General features: G+C 43.3%; 1 protein-coding gene across 4 annotated transcripts in view; it reads left to right on the top strand.

Annotated features, from left to right (window-relative positions):
* Nucleotides 1-18,326, top strand: part of LOC119701664 — a 99,220-nt gene that overhangs the window by 52,393 nt on the left and 28,501 nt on the right. For 3 of the 4 annotated variants that reach the window (XR_005257135.1, XR_005257136.1, XR_005257134.1), the window contains exon 3: nucleotides 6,104-6,364. Coding sequence is in view for 1 of the 4 variants with exons in the window: in XM_038138664.1 (XP_037994592.1) it covers nucleotides 6,104-6,364; nucleotides 9,321-9,496 (437 nt within the window). In the remaining 3 variants the exon portion in view is untranslated. Of the gene's footprint in view, nucleotides 1-6,103; nucleotides 6,365-9,320; nucleotides 10,352-18,326 lie in introns of those variants that run through there. The other variant, XM_038138664.1, reaches the window with a different exon arrangement.

Here is an 18,326-nt window from a genome sequence, read left to right as displayed (position 1 = left end):
CCTGGCTGAGGCACATAATTCATTTTATTTCTTTACTCCACATGTTCTCTTAGGGGAAAAAACCACGCAAACCTGAATCCTGTGGAAAAAAAAACAAAAGGGGAAAAAAAAGAAATGACAATAGTAAAAATTCAACACCACAGGAGAATTACATTTAACCTTTACAAAATTTGGCCCTTTTAACTCCGGGCTAAAAAAAGAAACCAGAAAGCCCCACCACAAAAGTCCCTCTCCTAGTCTGTTTGGGGGCCTCCATGAGTTTCCATAGCACTTTACAAAAGATCTTTATTGAAGAAAAGATTGGACAAACTTTCCTTATATGTGTGGCCCTAGTCATTAATTGCCCCTGTCTTCTTTACCAAGGCCTTATTCCTATGTAAATACCCTTGCATAATGTTACAGGCTATTGTCAGGCCAGCGCCAGTCAGTCGCCACTTATATGCATTTTTATTTCAATCCGCTGCGCCGCAGAATGAAAAGATGTCTGGACTTAAGCTGTTTACCAACTGGGCCAAAGCTGCAGTGTGGAAGAACTGAAGAAAGCACCAGGCAACTGCAGGAACAGGCTTGGACAATGCAAGCAGCCATTTTCAGTTGAGTTATTAACCTACCCTGAAACTCTTCTAATCTACGCCTTTTTTAAAGAACAAATGTACTGAACCAAACATGAATGAGCCAGGACTATTAAGAGAGAAATCCTCTAAAGGACTATTGAGTGCAACATAGGTTTGTAATCATTTTGTCTCAGTTGCCTGCTACCAACATTATCAATGATGAAAATGCTTGCTCAGTTGTGGGGGATTGTCTCGTAATTAAACGACAGCGCCGTACTGTAAAAGAACATGCAGGAACACAGGAGATACCGAGGGCTTTCAAACGAGCCGCCCCCAGAAAGGACTGGGAATGGGCATGGATTACAATCCAACTTGAAAAACTGAATTAAGGACATCAGGGTCTTCCTTTTAAAACATAAGCACTTTTTTAGGCTCGCCGGGGAGGGAGAAGTCTCCAGAACGGGCTCTGGCACGCAGAACGCTTGGGATGAAAAGGAGCTAAAGCACGTAGAGGAAATTTTTCCTGCTTTAGGTTGGGGAGAAAAGTGCAAAAATGGAAAATCAAACCCTCACATGCGCTCACAGAAAAAGGAAAGAAAAAAACTTATAAGGTTGCTGCAGGCTACATCTTTGTAGTGACTTAATGGCACTACAATCTACATAGTGTAGTATTAGCCTTAAGAAACTCTTGACTATTTGCATGCATATTAGAATCCAATGAGAGCTTAATAAGTGCATATATATGACAGAGGAAACATCTCATTGCATAGTTAAAGCTACAAAAAAACATTGAGGGAGGCAAAGTCTCAAGTTAATTACCATTACAATGCAATCAAGTACAGCAGTCATAGCTGAAATCCTTTTCTATTAAGACTGCTAGGCTCAACCTTGTCTCTGCAGGTCAGCTCCAGCACAGATAACCTTTCCAGCAGACAAATACATGTAAAATTGGCTCATTTAATTAAAAGCTCAGGGAGGTGTAGAAAAATACCAGCACATTGAGGCTGAGCAAATCACAGAGTACCCCCTCCAGCTGGATGAAGCTACAATATGTGGCTGCTGTTTGTTCTGGAAGGAAACTGAGTCACTTACCATTTCAATAGGTTAATCAATTGACAATTAAATGGAGAAATTGGTTAACTCTGCAACAATTAACATGACACTCTATTAAGTACACTTTCTAATTGCCACAGCTGCAAGTGAAAATTAACGTCTGTGTCAAAGAGGCTGCATGAGGTTGGGCTGTTCCTGGTGGTGGCAAGGTAATAAATGTAGCTTTAAAAGCCTGTTGTTCATTTTAGACCCTCAAGCACAGTGGGGAAAGGGCCCAGTGCTGAGCTCTATGGTTAGATACAGAGCACCACATGGGTTTATTGAGAGCACGTGGACCCACAGGGTACTAAATACATTTGTGTGCGTGCACACACATTCCTAGAATAATGCTTATCCCTTTAAAACAACTTTTAAAATCCATTGTAAACTTCTTGGAGTGTGAAAGGCCTGTAATACACATGTAGAGTGAGCAAAGAGTGTGTGTGTCATTAAAGGTACACATGGAAGCAAATTCCCTGGAAGTGTCCAAGGCCAGGTTGGACAGGGCTTGAGGCAACCTCGTGCAGTGGAAGGTGTCCCTGACCATGGCAAGGAGTGGAGCTGGATGGTTGTTATGGTCCTTTTCAACCCAAACCATCCAGGGATTCTGTGGAAATTCACATAATTGCACCCATCCTGCTCCCCTGAAGGATAAAAAGGAAATAAAAGTAACCAAATATTGTTGTTGATGTCTCTGGAACTGGTGATTTGGTGGCAGTCTGGAAAGGCTTTATGGTTTGGAAGAAATTTTTAATCACGGCCAGGAATCAGAGCAGATGCCAGCTGAGCCCTCCCAAAGTCGATGGAAACATTGTCTTCGCTTTTCGAGGGACAGAAATATTTGGTTTACAGCAAAAGGTGCTGAGCTGTGCAGGTTCAGCTCCCAAATCCTCTGTGCAGCTCCTGGGTGCTTTACTGGAAGTCCAAGTGAGGTATAAAATACAAACACCTGGCATGGACAGTGCTCCTTGCTCCAGAACAATGGTGTGGATGCCTGCTCCTCCCACACTGTCCTACAGTCAGGAGGGAAGTCAGGACTGTCACACTGTCAGTCCAGAGAAGATGTTCAGCAGTGCCCACTGAACACAGATCTCAGGTATATTTCAATATATATTTCAATATAAATCATCTGAATCTCTCACTTGGTGACCTTTAATCTCTGTTCATTCACATTACAAAAGGTCCACCAGAACTCTTCTTCTGGTCAAAACACAGCGATCCAGGATCTGGAGGAGATGCTGTTCTGGAGGAGGGCAACAAGCCCCATCTTTACTCGGGTGCCTTTTCTGGTGCTCAGCAATCTGCAGGAGTGAGGTTGCATTTTTGGGATTGTTTAGAGCAATCTGCTTTTTTGTGGATCCGGACTAGGATGAGCTGTGCCACACACAGGTGGTGGAGGACAAGAGTGTGACACACCCTTGCATTTCACTGCTGCTCTCTGTGTTTTCTGCAGGTGTGGTGGGGTGGGAGATGAATAGAATAGAATAGAATAGAATAGAATAGAATAGAATAGAATAGAATAGAATAGAATAGAATAGAATAGAATAGAATAGAATAGAAGTTCATGCTGGAACAATCTGTTATTTGGGACCCCCATACAAGAAGCCCTACAGAGACTTGCAAGGACACAGTCAGGTTTTCCCAGAGTAAATTCTATTACTTCCAAGCTCTACTGTGAAAGAAGCAAAGCTGTAAATCCTCAAAGCTAATAGTGCTATAATAGTAATTATTTGGTTGAGATTTTGGTTGTTTGTTTGCGGGGTTTTTTTAACCAACAAAACTCAGGGAAAGACAAAAGGTTACATCAGTAGCTGTTGTTTAGAACCCAAACCATGAGAATTACAGATTTCTGCAATGAGATGAATTAAGCTAAAAGCCATATTAAGCAGTACTGCACATCTGCTGCATTTTTTAATTCCCTATGTGCCCTTGCTGCTTATTGTTAAACTTGTTGGGCTGATTGATAACATCAAGCTCTAACATTTTAACCAGTCTGAATTCTCAACAGGCTGCAGAATTCCTTCCAGTTTGGCTTTCCAGAAACTCCTATCTGCCGATGGGATTGAATTTTTCTGGGACAGCCTAGGACCTGCTTTGTTTCCTGGTGCTGGAGAATTTAGATTTGTAGCAGGCAGAAAAGGCTGGTGACTGTTTTCTTCCCTTTCTGAACAAAGTCTGTTGCAGCAGCAGGGAGGAGAACGAGGTCTGCCAGGATCCACCATCCAGCCTTGGAGCACCTGCAGCCACAGGGGAGGACTCCATGGGACACGGTGTGGATGTCTGATGTGCACAGAAATGTGTCACTTGAAGGGGCTGCTCGGCTGGCAGCTTCCCAGAGAGCCCAGCAGAGCTGGTGGCAGCAGTTCAGGCTAAATAAATAGTGAGGACTGAGATATCAGGGTGAAATCCCAGCTTGGAGGAGTCTGCTGCTGGCTTTGCCAGGCCAGCACCCCTCTGCTAAAAAAAGCCCTCCTGGTTTTTTTTTCTCCTTCCACGGAGAAATATGCTGAGCAGACAGCACAAATCTTTGATGCAACACCTGGAGAAAGAGGAAAACCAAGAGTTTCCCCCTTTTATTTCAGCATCAGCGTCTGTGCTGCCACCCCTGCCCGAGTGGAGGGGAGGTTTGTCCCCGAGTGCCGCGGGTGTCGTTGAACATATACTTCTAATTGCAGCTGCTTTCCCTCTAATTACAGCTCAGTTTGGTTAGGATTTTCCTCCAATCCCTCATTTCCCCTAAAGCAAACACCAGAGCACCAGAGTTGTAGCCCCAGTGGGGACATTTATTAATAACCCCCTTGGCAAATAGGGAAAAAAATCATTACGCTGTATTAGGCTCTAAAATATTTTCCCACTGCAAAGGCTAATTGATAAAACCAAGCAGATATTATGGGGCAATTAATGTTAAGATGAAAATAAACACAAGAGCAAAACAAAAACAGGCTGATGGAGAGAATTTTTTTTTTTCTGGCTTCCAGGAGTTTTCTGTGAGTTAGAAATGAGATGCTGGTAAATAATCTGAGATTACCTGCTTAGAAAAGAAGAGATTAAACAGGGAATTGAAGGAAGGGATTCTTGCACAGCTCTTTCAGTGAGAGTGGTTACAAGACTTAAGGGGTTTTGCATGTCTTTCAAAAAAACTTTCTATTTTGAATTGACTTTTCCCCCACTTCCCAGAACAGCTCCGTATTCTGCACTTCACTATAAAAGTTGACCAACCCAATCTGAGTTTTCAACCCCAGAGCAAAGTTCATAATGGTATCAGTTTGAATAATTACAAAAGGAAAAAAGAGGGAAATACGATGGTTTATCACCTGAACTATCCCCTGCTTTGGATTTAAAATGAAGATGCTCATGGAAAAGCAAAATCTGGCAAAACTCTGAACTTATTCTGGGGGGATTATCCTTTTATTTGCTGTTTGTACAGAGTCAAACACCTTCGATCTTAACCTATGTCCAGAGCTTCCAGCTGCGAGCACAAATCAAACAGTGGATGACCAGCAAAGGAGAGCAGACCGGTCCAGCCACACAGTCCATGCACTAACTCTGGGCTGGGGAAGGTGATAATGAAGACACAGGCAAACAAGACACTTCCTTCCTGATATTTTATTCATTCATCAAACAATATTACACATTCCCATCGATGCAGGCAGTGGGAATTTTGCGGGGCTGATTGAAGGCAATTGGAAGGGAAGAAGCAAAGTAAATTCTTTGCTAAGCAGCAGTTTTTATTTTAGCTAGGTTTGTAAATTTTTACTTATTTTAGGTTAACAAGGTTCTGTAGCAGCTCAGAATGCAGTGTGAGTCCTGTCTAAAGAGGTGGTGGATGCAAGGAACCCGTCACTATATTCTTGTCTGTCTAGGGTTCAGAAAAAGTCACAATACCATGTTTTTTAAAATAACAGTAACAGTAATAAAAGAGTTTTATGTGTCCTGTTCCTATTTGAGGAGTGCACATAGGCTGACAGAGAGGATTTCTACATGTCACAGCAGAGGTTTTGGGGGGTTTCTCTGGAAAATTCCTCCCGTGTCTGCTGGGACAAACCATGTCACCTTCTAACCCCAGGAGAGCTCCAGTGGGTATTGTGGGTCAGGTCTGGATGTAGTTGCACTGCCAAGCAAGCCCTGAGGGACTTGTCCCTGCTGCACCCAAGGTGGGGCAGGACCTTTTAACCAGGCCCTTCTTGACCCAGAATGAGGAGCTGGCCACTCCTGGAGTCAGCAGCCCCGAGGGAAATGGTTCTTGAAAAGGACATCCCTCTTTAACAGGCTGCGTTCAGGAGGGGGTGACACCTCGGCTGCCTGGGGGCAAACACACCTCTCCATTTACCTGTGACCCAGCTTGGACTGTGCTTGGCTTCCTATCTCATCTCAGAGGCAGCAGCTCAGGGGGGCTGTGGGATGAAGATTTTTAAACTCGGAGTTGTTCATCAGCTTTTCCTTCACCTTTCTCAAAGGGGCTGTGGGAGCCTTGTCCCCCCTGGAATTTATGGACTGGTGGGCACAGCTGCATTTGTGGGAGGAGAACCTGCATGGAGAACCAAGGGCAAAGATGAAGGCAGGATTCAAGTCTTCCCTCCACATGTGCTGCTCCAGCATCGAGGAGATGTCATGGTGGGAGCTCATCCCAGCTCTGGAAGAGATCCTGGGCGGCTCCAAGATGATCCTGATTCATGCTGTGGATCCAAATCATCCCTTGCCCAGAGATCAGCTTGTGGGTGAGTGTTTAAAGAGACTCTTGTGTTGATAACATCAGCTGGATTCTGTGGTTGTGTGGCCTCAGATATTCTGAGTTTTCAGGGACTGGGGTACAACAAGTGTTGCGAAGAGGTGGGAGAGAAGGAATCAGCTGCTCGTGGATATTCCTCCTACCAAGCCAGTTGCAAGTGGGCCATCTCAATGTCACATCATTGATAAAAAGGATTAGAGATTTCCCTTGTTTTAGACATCTTCAACCTGGGTGAGGTCTTAGTTCATATGGCTGGGGAAAAAATCTGAAACTGTAAAATCCAGACCTTAGAAAATACTCAAAAAGTCCTACAGTTGTAACTTGAAGAAGAAAGAAGCCTCAGAGGGGTATCTGTTAGGAGGGCAGGATGTGTTGGGTATTTTTAGGTGTTGGGGGGTGACACCCCTGGGTGACCCCTTGGTCTCTGGCAGGCAGGGAGCTCTGCTCCTGGCTGGGTGTGGCAGTCCCACCACAATGACTCTGAGTTCCCACCATCTTTGAAGCCATGATCTGCCACTGGGGCCAGTTTCCTGCCTTCTCAAACTGACCCACCACATTTTGCAAAAAGCCCTGAAGTAATTATTGCAGAGTTAATCATGTTCCAAATTTTATGTTCATGGATCCCTTTATGCACAACCTTTTCATCACCAGACTCCCTTCCCAATCTCCTTCTTCCTTACTGCCAAATGCTCCTATCATTGTTTTTTACACATCCATTTCCCCTCTTTTCCCTTTTCCTTTTATGTCTGCGTTGCTGTGGCTTTCATGATGCCCTTCCTTATTGTTCAGCCCTCTTAATTCCAATCTGGACATTTTCCCCTCTTCTTCTTCCTGGGATCCCCAACAGGACCTGGAAGGAATAACAGCAGAGAATCTGCCACGCTCTGCTGCTGCTTTTGCTGCTCAAGAGAAGAGCTTTGAAAGTGAGAACCCTTTCAGCTCTGCCCACAATGCAGGCAGCACGTTTCCCACGTTGGAAATGAGCACAGCTCTGCTCAGACCTCCACCACGGGAGCTACAGATGGTGACCAGTGTCACCTCAAGCCTTGTGCAGTTTGTAGTTTCTAATTCATAGAATTGCAGAATGGTTTGTGCTGGCAGGGACCTTAAAGCTCATCTCATTCCCTCCCCTGTCATGGGCAGAGACACCTTCCACAACCCCAGGTTGCTCCAAGCCCCATCCAACCTGGCCTTGGACACTTCCAGGGATCCAGGGGCAGCCACAGCTTCTCTGTGCAATGAGTCTCTCCTTACTCTTTCTCAGCACTTTCTTCCACTCCTGGCTTTTCTGTTTCATCTGGCTCCTTCTGCAAACTCTGCCTCTCCTCTTTCTCCTCCACCACTTGCATCCTGCCACTTTCTGGCCTCTAGGACATCAAATTCAATTTGATTGTGCTGCCTGTTTTTTCCTGTGATCTTCCAAGCTCCAGCATGCTCCAGAGCAAAGTACAGAGGATCTAAGCAAGGCCAGGAAAGCACCTGCATTCCCACAAACACAATTTATTATGCAGCAATGGTGTCCCACAGTTCATACACAGCAGTCACACCTGTCCCTGCTCATTGCAGGGCAGTTGGAGCAGATGACCTTCAAAGGTTCCTTCCAACTCATTTTATTCCATGATCCTGTGACCCCCAAAAGGCACTTTGCTTTCAAAAATCAGTGACCAGTATATCTACAGTGATATAAATGTGAGAGCCTTCTCCATAACAGAGACAAATGTCCGGAGAGGAGTTTTTGGGATGCGACTGGTGGTCCTTTGCCCCATGTCTGACTCATTTCCTATGGTCCTGGACATCAGGGGGGCACCCTGGTGATGCAAAGTCACCCTGGGCACAGGTGAGGGTGTCCTGCTGAGGGCTGGGGACAGCAGGAAGGTGCCTGCGTTGCCTCTGACCATGTCCCTACATGTGGAGTGAGGATATTTGTGCTGCTTTGTCTGTGCCTGGGACATGAACCAAGAACCTCTTTAGGATGAGAATGGAAGTGGCAGAGTTTATTTAGCCAAGCCGTGAGTATTTTAGGGTATTTCTGTGCTGCCTTATCACCTCAAAAGAGGCAGACTGCTTAAAATGCTCAATATTTAGAAAAGCTTGTTTCATCTCTCTTGTCTTATGTTATTGGTGTGGAATATTCCCTTCTTAAGCACACTGCAATAATATTAGATAATTACTTAGCTCATTTTTCTATATGGGTTTTGGTAATTCATAATTGTCTCAGAGCTGAGGAAATGTTTCCTTTAAGAAGGTTAAACAAAGAGTTTATTGACATTAGTGAAGATTGGTTAAAGAAAACATTATTAAATAAAAGGAGCTTTATTTAAACACTAAATTAATCATTTAAAGGCAAATTAGAGGTCGTAACTCCTCCTAAATAAATAATGTTAAACAATAATTAGATATCCATTTTAGATTACAGGCAAGCACTTGGGTTCAGTGGGCTGAAAAACAAGTTTCTTCTCATCTCTTCAAATTTGTTCAATATACATAATTAAAGCGAATCACTGCCCCGCTTAAATTTCCCATTCCGAGATTAAAAAAAGATTCCGTTTGTAACTGTGTGTCATATTCGCCATTAGATGATAAAACATCTTTAAAGCTCCACTTTCATGTAAACAGAATAAAAGATGAGAGCATCCGGAGAGATCCCCGGCAGTGGAAATCGATTCTCCTAAGCTACTGGTTACAGTTATCAATCTTATCAAACAGGCCGATGCATGAGTGCCCTCAGCCACTTTGATTTGTATGATCTCCCTTTGCCAGAGTTAACCTTCCCCACGTTCCAGCCTGAGCAAGAGGCACTATCTGGGCTATAATTACCCTCCCTTTCATTAGCGCTCTTACTCATCTCTTAAGTGTGAGATAAAATTAAAGAAACCCTTCTCCCCTCTCGCTTCATTATGCCTTTTTCTTTTTTCATTTTTAAATTTTTTTTTCTTTTTTGGTAGGCTCTGAGCAGCCTCATTTGTGCTTTCCCACGAACGCCAGCCAACCTTCCCCCTTCTCATCCCCCCCTTTCAAAGAGGGATTCGGGACGGGGAGTCACAAACCCAGCACCCCACGCCTCGCCACCGCTGGCTTTGCATTAAACCTCCTCAAAATGACAACGGCTACTGAGCGCTGACAGGGACCACACCACCACCACCACCACCCTCCAGAACCTTCCGTGGGCCCTGCTGGCCCCGCTGCCAGCCAGCTGCACAAAAAGCACTGGGAATTTTTGTTGGCCGCGATAGGAGCGTTGAGGAGTTGGGTTAATGAAAGCTGACGTTGGCGCTGATAAATAATGACACCACCGAAAGCAACCTCGGCGGTGGATGGCAACATCAAAAAGCCCAGCAGATTTCACTCTCTATTAAGGGATTGTCCTGCAAAGAGGCAGCAATGGTGGCGGGGGGAAAAGCTGGATGCTCTGGCAGGATTTGACACAAATCTGCCATCCATGGGTCAGGGGTTTTTGTGCCCTGCTCTTGCCTTTGCCACGTTTGATTTTAGGCTGATGCTGGCGCTGTGTGAGCGAATATTGCCCTGCTAATTGCCACCCCTTATTGCACCCCCTCGTTAGCCTTGCCTCCAGTTGTTTCCCACACCTCTGCCTGGCACCCAGGCTCCTGCTCAGCCCTTCTGCATTACCATCGCTGAGGTGAATCTGACTTTCACCTGTATCTAAATAAGTATTTCACCCATTTTCTTGCTGCTTCCTTTTCTCTTATTTTAAAATGAAAGTGGCTGATGCTGGAGATGTTTTTAACCCCTGCAAATGTTATCTCACGTCTCACACAGATCTTCAGGGTCCGCAGCAGTGGCAGGGATCACAGATTTCCTCTAAATCCACGTTCTAGGAAGAATAACCAGGAAAAGTTGTTTTGCACAACCCTGCTATCTCTCATTAGCTACTGAACACAAAGGAATGGAACAAGACCTTTCTGATTATTTTGGTGAGGTTTTTTTTTCCCCTTAACTACTGAATTTACACACAAAAAAGAAAGGCACTTTGTATTTAAGGTTAATCAAGTTTCAGCACAATTTTTTACAAACTGGAATCACACTAATCTTTTTTTTCTTGCTCTAATGTGTGGCTGTTGAAATCCTTAGCTGTGATAAATTAAGCTACTTATTAATCTAATTATCGTACATTCATCCTAGAAACTTTCATGTGACTTGAAAAGGCTATTCAACCTTTTCCCTCCCCTCCTAGAAAGGGCTCAACCTTGCACCAATTAAGATCATTCTGAAGTAATGCTTTAAAAAAGCTTTCTTTAATCACCCAGTGGAACATGGGCTGATGGTAAGCAAACTAAAAGCTGTGAGAAAAGTTTACCTTACCTTTCAGTCTGGATATTTTTTGAGCTGGAAGAGGATGGTCTAATTGTGGTGTTCCTCCCTTCCTCCTCTTCTCTGCTCTCCTAAATAAATCTATGAAATTATTTAGCAAAAAAAAAGTTGTGACTGACACGGCTGGATTTTTTTTCTGAGCGCAGCAAAGGACAAGATGGGAAGATTTGTTTGAACAAAACACGTGAAGTCGGATTCAGTATTGGGTTAATTGGAAGTTTTTGACTCCCAGAATATATATTAACCATCCAGATTTCATAGGTACTGCTTTGTTTCAAAGCCTTATCTATCGACAGGAAAATATCCCAGTTCCAAAGGTATCCCAGGGATTAAGAAAAGGAGAAATAAACCCCCAAGTACCGAAAAGAAATAGGTTGCAAGTGTCTCCTATCTTAAACATCCATTCATCGCCAAACGGTTTTGTTACTTTTTCTTAATAACCACATAAATGGAGCTATTTTATATTCAAATTAAACTAGGTATTAATTTGAATGCAAAGCAGCTCAGTTTGTGCCGTTTCAATGACAGGTTTACCCCCAGACAGAATTTATGAACAGCCCGATGTGGGGGAAGTCAGCTCCTGCTCCTCACCCCCTCTCCGTGCCTAGCAAACTTGCTAACTGTGAATAGTTTTTGAAGTGAAGATTAAAAGAGTGGAATTATAAAGTATAATTACATTTTATTGAAACTCTAGAAATCAGAAAAAAATTCAGCAGGAAACTTTTAGTGAAACATGATGTGTTGTCATTATCATTAAAAGATAAAAGTTCCATACTGTTTTTATCTGTTTATTTGGAAGAAATCCAGCCTTTGCAGTTACGCAGGAAACAAAAAACTGGAATGCAGGAGTAATTATTAAAACTGTGTGATTTGTTATCTCAGCTACTGTCTTTCCAAATGGTAATGCGATATCAGCAGCTGCAGACGGTCGCTGATTTCCTCTATTAGTAAACAAGTGCTTTGGAGACCTGTGTGAGGCACTTTAAGCCCACTACTCCCCGAAGTGCTGTCAGGCTTAACTACTAATCCATGGTATTTCAGAGCACTGGAAATTCATCTTTATAAAACCTGAACAAAAAAGGGAAAAAGCCTGGAGGGCAGGAGCTCCCTCTGGTGAGACAAATGACATGTTCATTTATTAATGAAACAATAACCCTGGAAAGAGGATCAAAGCACATTCCATCCTCACTTTACAATCCCCAATTTTCTCAGGCCATACCATTTAATTGAGCCATGACAATGGAATACTTAATTGTTGCGTTAAAGTTTGAAGAAGCGACTTCTTCAGAATCAATGTTCATTTCTGGATTATGACAGTATAATGTTGCCAGCTTGTAGCTGCTGGAATTTTATTTTCTCTCTTTATTTTATGCAGAGAGAGAGAGAGAGAGAGAGAGAAAGAGCTGATTTTATTCTTTTTACCAAAGGCTCCTTATCCCTCCCCAAAAGCAGAGGTGACTATACCTGTACTGGAGGTAAAGCCTGGCTGCTGGCCCTGCACTGAGGTTGTGCCAGGGGGACAAGCCTGGGGGTGACTTCTGTGGCAGGAGGAGGAATGCAGAGAGTGCAGCACCTCAGAAAAGTAGAAAAAAAAAAAGGCCAGATTTTGATTTAAGATTAAAGAAAAAGCTGGCCTCTGTAAGCTTGTGTTTCTGTAAGCACCAGAGAGGTTCCTGAGTTCTCCAAGGGATCCTCTGGACTGGAAGCTCTGCTCCCACGTCACCATTTCCCTGACTGGGCTACAGGCAGGTCCTTGTCCATCCTTATTCCCAGAGCCAGCATTGCTCAGTGCCACCCCTCATGTACCAGGTCTGTGATCACACTCCCAGCTCTGCCTGTGCTTTACTTTATCCCAGTACTTCAAGCACAAGGATGCCTCTATGCTTGGGAATGCTTAAAGGGCTTTTGATTCTCACCCTGATTTCAGATAAGGTCCTAGAGGATCCCCTGGTTCCTTCCTGGGAGCTCACATTGTCTGCCACCAAAGTTTTGAGCATCCTGCTGCTTTTGTGTCCAGCTGCTTCTGGAGTTCCCAGTATTTTGAAGGGCCATGAAGAAAATGGAGGTGCTCAAATTAAAAAACCCATTTCCTACAAGATAATATCTTCTGAAATTCATACATGTCATATCTTTATCTCTGAGTGTCCCCCCTCTGCCACCTCATTTTATCAAAGTTCTTATTGGTGACTCATTTTGTATAATTGATATTTACTGACTCGGTACCCAGCAGTGATTGATTGCATTATTTTTCTTTAACCTGATTTTAACTTAAATGCCATTTTCTGGGTGCCTGCAAAGAAGCAGCTAGAAAGGCTATCATGCATGAGTGTCTGCTACCTTTAAATTAATGCTTTATTAATTCTTCCTGTGACATGTATGATAATACACTCGCATGTGCATAGTGCCTATGGTATAAGAACCCTGAGACACTTACAAACATTAACTAAGCCTTACAATCTTCTTACTTTGGGTAAACAGGGACAGAGGGAGGTTAAGTCTGTCATCCTGACAGCTCTGTGCAGAGCTGGGCAAGGAACTGCTCTATCCTGACACCTTGCAGGCTCTGGGGAGCTCACAGTCCCTGTAGGGTGGCTAACACACCCCAGAACATGGCTAATGCACCCCAGAGGATGGCTAGTGCTCCCCATTGCTCCATGTGTGGTGGAAGTGGTTTGCAGGACTGGGAAAATGGGTCAGGATCTCCAAGGAATCACAGTGATTTGCCAAAACCTACCCATATTTCCCCTCCATCCTTACCTGACTCAAGCAGGGGTCTGGGTAGTGGCTGTGCAAGAAGTGAGCAAGCCCTGGTTGCTCAGCAGAAGTATAAATCATCCTTAAAATTATTTCAGAGAAAGACAGAGCTGTTGAGAAATCCACCTAAGCAACAGGTTAGCTTTGGGGAAGTGTGTGCTGAAGGCACTGAAATCTCTGTAAGATTTAATAGAAAATATGGCTCATCCCCTTTTCCTGTTCTAAACAGGAGGTGTTGAACTAGAAATAGGGCGGGGTGGGGACCCTTTGGGATTTGAGCATCATAGGATGCATAATTCCCTTAAAAAAAATACATCCCACTGTAGGGGGTAGCACAGGGAATCCCTCCATGTAGGTCTGGTGGAGTCCCACTGCATTCCTGACACGGGAACAAGCCGATGAGAAAGTCTGAGTAAATGAATTGTGTAGCAAAGCCCAAAAAGACTTTTTCTTTTTTTTTTTAAATTTTATTTTGTTTTTCCCTTTGAGTATTAAGAAATCGGTGCAAAAATCCCCTGCCTTTTGGAGGGCACTGTGTGACAGGCATTGGGCTATTCCCAGTGTGCCTGGGAGCTGTGGTCCTTTAATCTCTTTTCTCCTGTGTGTCCTGCAGCAGGGTTTAGCTGACCCATCCCTCCTGGGGGAGTATCAGGATACCCCAAATACTCCCAGCAAGGGGGGTGAGGTCACCAAAGGCAATAAAATCACCCTGGATCCCTCTGCATGGACCATGTTGAGCTGGTCCTGAGTCCTCCTATGACAACTCTGTGCTCCTTCCATGTCTCCTTGTACAGACCCCTCCACGCTTGTGATTCTCCCTCCACCAGCACAACTTGCTCAGTTTTGCTCAAAAATCAAGAGGAAAGACCAGCTTTGCAGATAAACACTAAAAAGTGAATGGGTTATCCCTTCCCTTTTTGGGAAGGTGAGTGGCTGGCATGGGAGCCAGGGGTTTGGAGAGGAGGATGGAGCCTGAGCAGCAGCACCGGGAGCTAAGTCCTTCCGTGCCAGCTTGTGTAGGTGAACCCGCTCCTCCTGCCCTGCCCCTTACCTATTGAGTCCCTGGAAATCCGATTACTGATCCAGGCCAGCCAAGCAATTACATTGTTTTTCCTCCACTGCAGCTCGGCGGGTCCTGCGGGCTGAGGTTTACGGGAAAACGGAATTTTAAGACAAAAAAAGAAGCGCTTGATGATGTTGGTATTACAGAGACGGCTTACAGAGCTGGATATTGCCGTTCTGCTCGGGAGTGATTATGGGTTCCAGTTGAGACTGGATGGTTTATTATGTTTTACTGAAGTGTAGGAAGAGCTGGGAAATGAGGGGAAGGGGAAGAGGCAGGGTGGAGTTGTGGTGATGTTACAGCTGAGGTGAGGGATGAGTAAATCCCTGGCCCTACAAGGATGGGGTTCTGCCCATGTGTTCATGCCCAGCCCAGCCATTCTGTGGTATGATTGAGATGAGATGATATAATATGAGATATTACATGATATAATATGATATTATATATATATATATGATATGATATGATTGAGATATGGTATGATATGATATGATATAAGTCATGTCTATCCCTGGCAATGACACAAAAGTTCAGCCAAGGTCATCTCAGACACCCAGGCTCCACCCAGAGCATTCCCATCCTCCCTAGGCCACACCCCTGAGCTTTTCCAGCCTGGAATGGGTTTTTAATGCTGTGCCCATTTGGGAGTTTTGGACAGCTGGCTTGGGAGCAGGGCATGGCAAAGGCATAACTTCCCATCAGGGAGCAGGAGAGCTTTTGGAACTGCAGAGGAAATGTTTTCTAGCACAAGTTTAAGATAATAAACTCAACTGAGTGAGCAGACACCAGGAAGAAATATTTAATTATCCTTCTCACCATTATGAGGAACTTCTGCCACTCTTCAGGTTATTATACAGTAAATAACCAGTTTTCTAAAGGACAGAGCTGTTTTAATTATATGACAATGAATGCATAATTATTATGTTTGTTAGGAATGAATCACAAGACAACAGACTTGATATTGCTGCTCTAGTTAGTGCATCTTAATTACTTTTTCATTTATTTTGCATATAAAAGCTATTTGCTAATTGTCTTTGCTGTAAATATGCAAAATATAATTAGTCATTCATAATTCTTTATGTGTTATCTAACTGTACATTTGTTACTGAGGAATGTATATTAAAGTTTGCATATTTAATGGGCTTTTGTGGCATAGAATATTTTCATACAAAGTTTTCAGGAAATATTAGAGACATCACTTAAACCTTCTTTTAACCCCTTTTCCTATGCAAACTAATGTTTCCCAGAAAGACCAGATATTGATAAATTAAACCTCCTAGAAATCCATTTCTGTTTTCTAAGCATACAATATAAATCCAGTGCTGATAATATGAAATGCCTCTTGGTCTCAAACTGAAACCAGAGAGATTAGGGCCTGTTAAAAGCGTTGCAAGTTGGTCTATGCAGTGAATTTAAACTGTAAGTACTGAATTACAGATGCATTTGAGTCCTATTGCAAAATCAAGTCCATTTATCTTGCTGTAGGTGAGTTACTGTTGTAGTCAGGGCCGTGGTACTGAAGAATCTGTAGGCAAAATTTGGTTTAGGTGCTGTTGATGAGAGCAAGAGCTCACTGTTCCTGCTTATTGTAAGGCTATTGAGCTTCAGTCAAATAATAAAACATACCAGACTTGAAATGTTAATTTGAGTCTTGTTTTAGTATTAAAATCTTAATTTTATCTAGTTTTGGCACTTGTTGGATCTCTCTTTAAGTCAGGTTGCTCGCCCCGGATTGGAAAACCACAGAAATTCTTCCCGCTTTTCTTTTCCTGAGGCTTAGGCGAGTTCCATCTGCAATCAGCCCTCTGCAAGGCCCGCCGTTCCCGGGAAAGTTTTACCTTGGGATTAGATGCACTGCAGAGATTGCCTGGTTCAAAGGGGCCGTGTGTTTTTGGGAGCTGAGTGGCAGCCCAGGTCTCGGGGAGCTCGGCAGATAATCACACATCAGCTGCTCCCTCGGCGCTGCCGCCGCGCGCGTCACATCCCACATTCCTCCATCTCAAACATTTGATTTACTACCCGGCTGTACTGTTAATCCTATGTCATGACACTCCTATTCACTTCTGCTTTTCAGCTGAAAGCAGCTTCCTATGAAGATAAAGCTAGGTAAAATCTATTGTAGGGGGAAGAATAACTTGAATGCAGCTATCATATCGAAAAGAAAACACACTCCTCCACTCTTCACCCTTTAGATGCTCTGAATACTTTCCTTAATGATGAAGTCAAATAGAATAGCCACTGAGAATACAAGCCATGGTTATTTTTTTTTTCCTCCCCTTCACGAGTAATCCTGCTCTGTGATTCTGTAATTGTTCTTATTTACATTGGGCAAATCTTTTTAAACTAACATATATAAAAAACCAGAGTGACAGTAGGGTATGAATTAGGAAAAAAAAAAAAAAAAAGCCCCAGCTAACATGCTTCAGTAAATTGTGAGATGAATAAATCATACATATCCCTACTTATCAAACAAGTATTTAGAAGCAAATTTAAATAATGCTGTTTAATGCTGGCACTTGCATAAACCCCACAACTGTCAGTGACATTTTTTTTCAAGCAGTTGACTACTTGAGCTATAGATTAAAAACCATACATTTTATGCATCTGGCACAGTGCAAAAAAACCCCACCACCCAACTACTTTAAATGATGTTCCACTTCCACACAGAAGCTGTGCAATTGCATTTAATCAACTGAGAGCTGAAAACTTTGTATTTCACATCACAGGTGGGGTTATGCCTGTGTGAAAAGGGGGAAGTTATAAAGGACAGGTGAAATTTTAGTTTCCAACCTGCACAGCCAGGAGATACTCTGTTAGAGGGAGGTGAATCCTAAATAAATTCCTGTTCCTGCAAATAGGCCAGACATGGACATGCTATGAAAGTATACTGAGAGCATTTGAATATTTTTCTGCCCATTCAAGCTTTCTTAGCTTTTTGGAGGAAATGAGAGCAGCTACCCAGTGTGGCAGAGGTTCCTCCTGTGATCCACTGCCTCTGTCAATTACAACATACTAAAAAATCTGTTGAGAAAACCAAATTCTTCGGTACCAAATTTTCCTTTTGTCCTCTGTGTCAGGCAACTCAAATAGAAGACAAATTTAGGGTTTAATGGCAGAAAAGACTTTTGAAAAGAAATTCACACAGGTAATAAATTGTGTGGGTTTCAAAATAATCTTTGTTATTATATGGGTGATGCTGAAGACAGAAAGACTTGGAGGCAGTTTTGGGGAGAATTTTAGTCTTTGAGCATTACAGAAGATTTTACATGTGCTTTTTGGAAGAATTCATTTAAAACCCAGTAGGAAGCAGGTAGGATGCACATTTCCAGGGCAGTGAAGATGCATTTATTTCTGTCCCATTTAAATGTCAGATTGGTGGGTTAGGATGTCAGCACAGATTCCCCCCAACTTCCCCACGAGCTCTGCTGAGTAAGACCCATGGTCTCACAGGAATACAGCTCAGTTAGTCCAAATAAATCATCATGGAGATTTTTTTTTTTTCCATTGAGACAGTTACAAAACAGCATTTCTCAATGTAATTTTTCTTCTCTCATGGTGGGATCCTGGGCCATCGGCAAAGCCTGAATTTCTGCCTGGTTCTTGGGGGTCAAGTAAACCACTGGTTTGTGCAGTGCAAAGGGAATCAGCAGTGTACAGGGTCTGGGTGGGAATTACAGATCTGGATATTATGGGCTAAAACACATCCAGCCTCACCTCGTGCACAGAGTCAGACGTTGGTAGCAATGGTTATTTTCTCATCTGAGTAAATCTGGGAGGGTGCAGCATCTTTTCTGTGCCTCCT

The sequence above is a fragment of the Motacilla alba genome, chromosome 5 (genome assembly GCF_015832195.1).
Source record: "Motacilla alba alba isolate MOTALB_02 chromosome 5, Motacilla_alba_V1.0_pri, whole genome shotgun sequence".
NCBI classification, from domain to species: Eukaryota; Metazoa; Chordata; class Aves; order Passeriformes; family Motacillidae; genus Motacilla; species Motacilla alba.
Note: the sequence above shows the minus strand (reverse complement) of the source record. Positions and strands in the feature narration are given on the sequence as shown.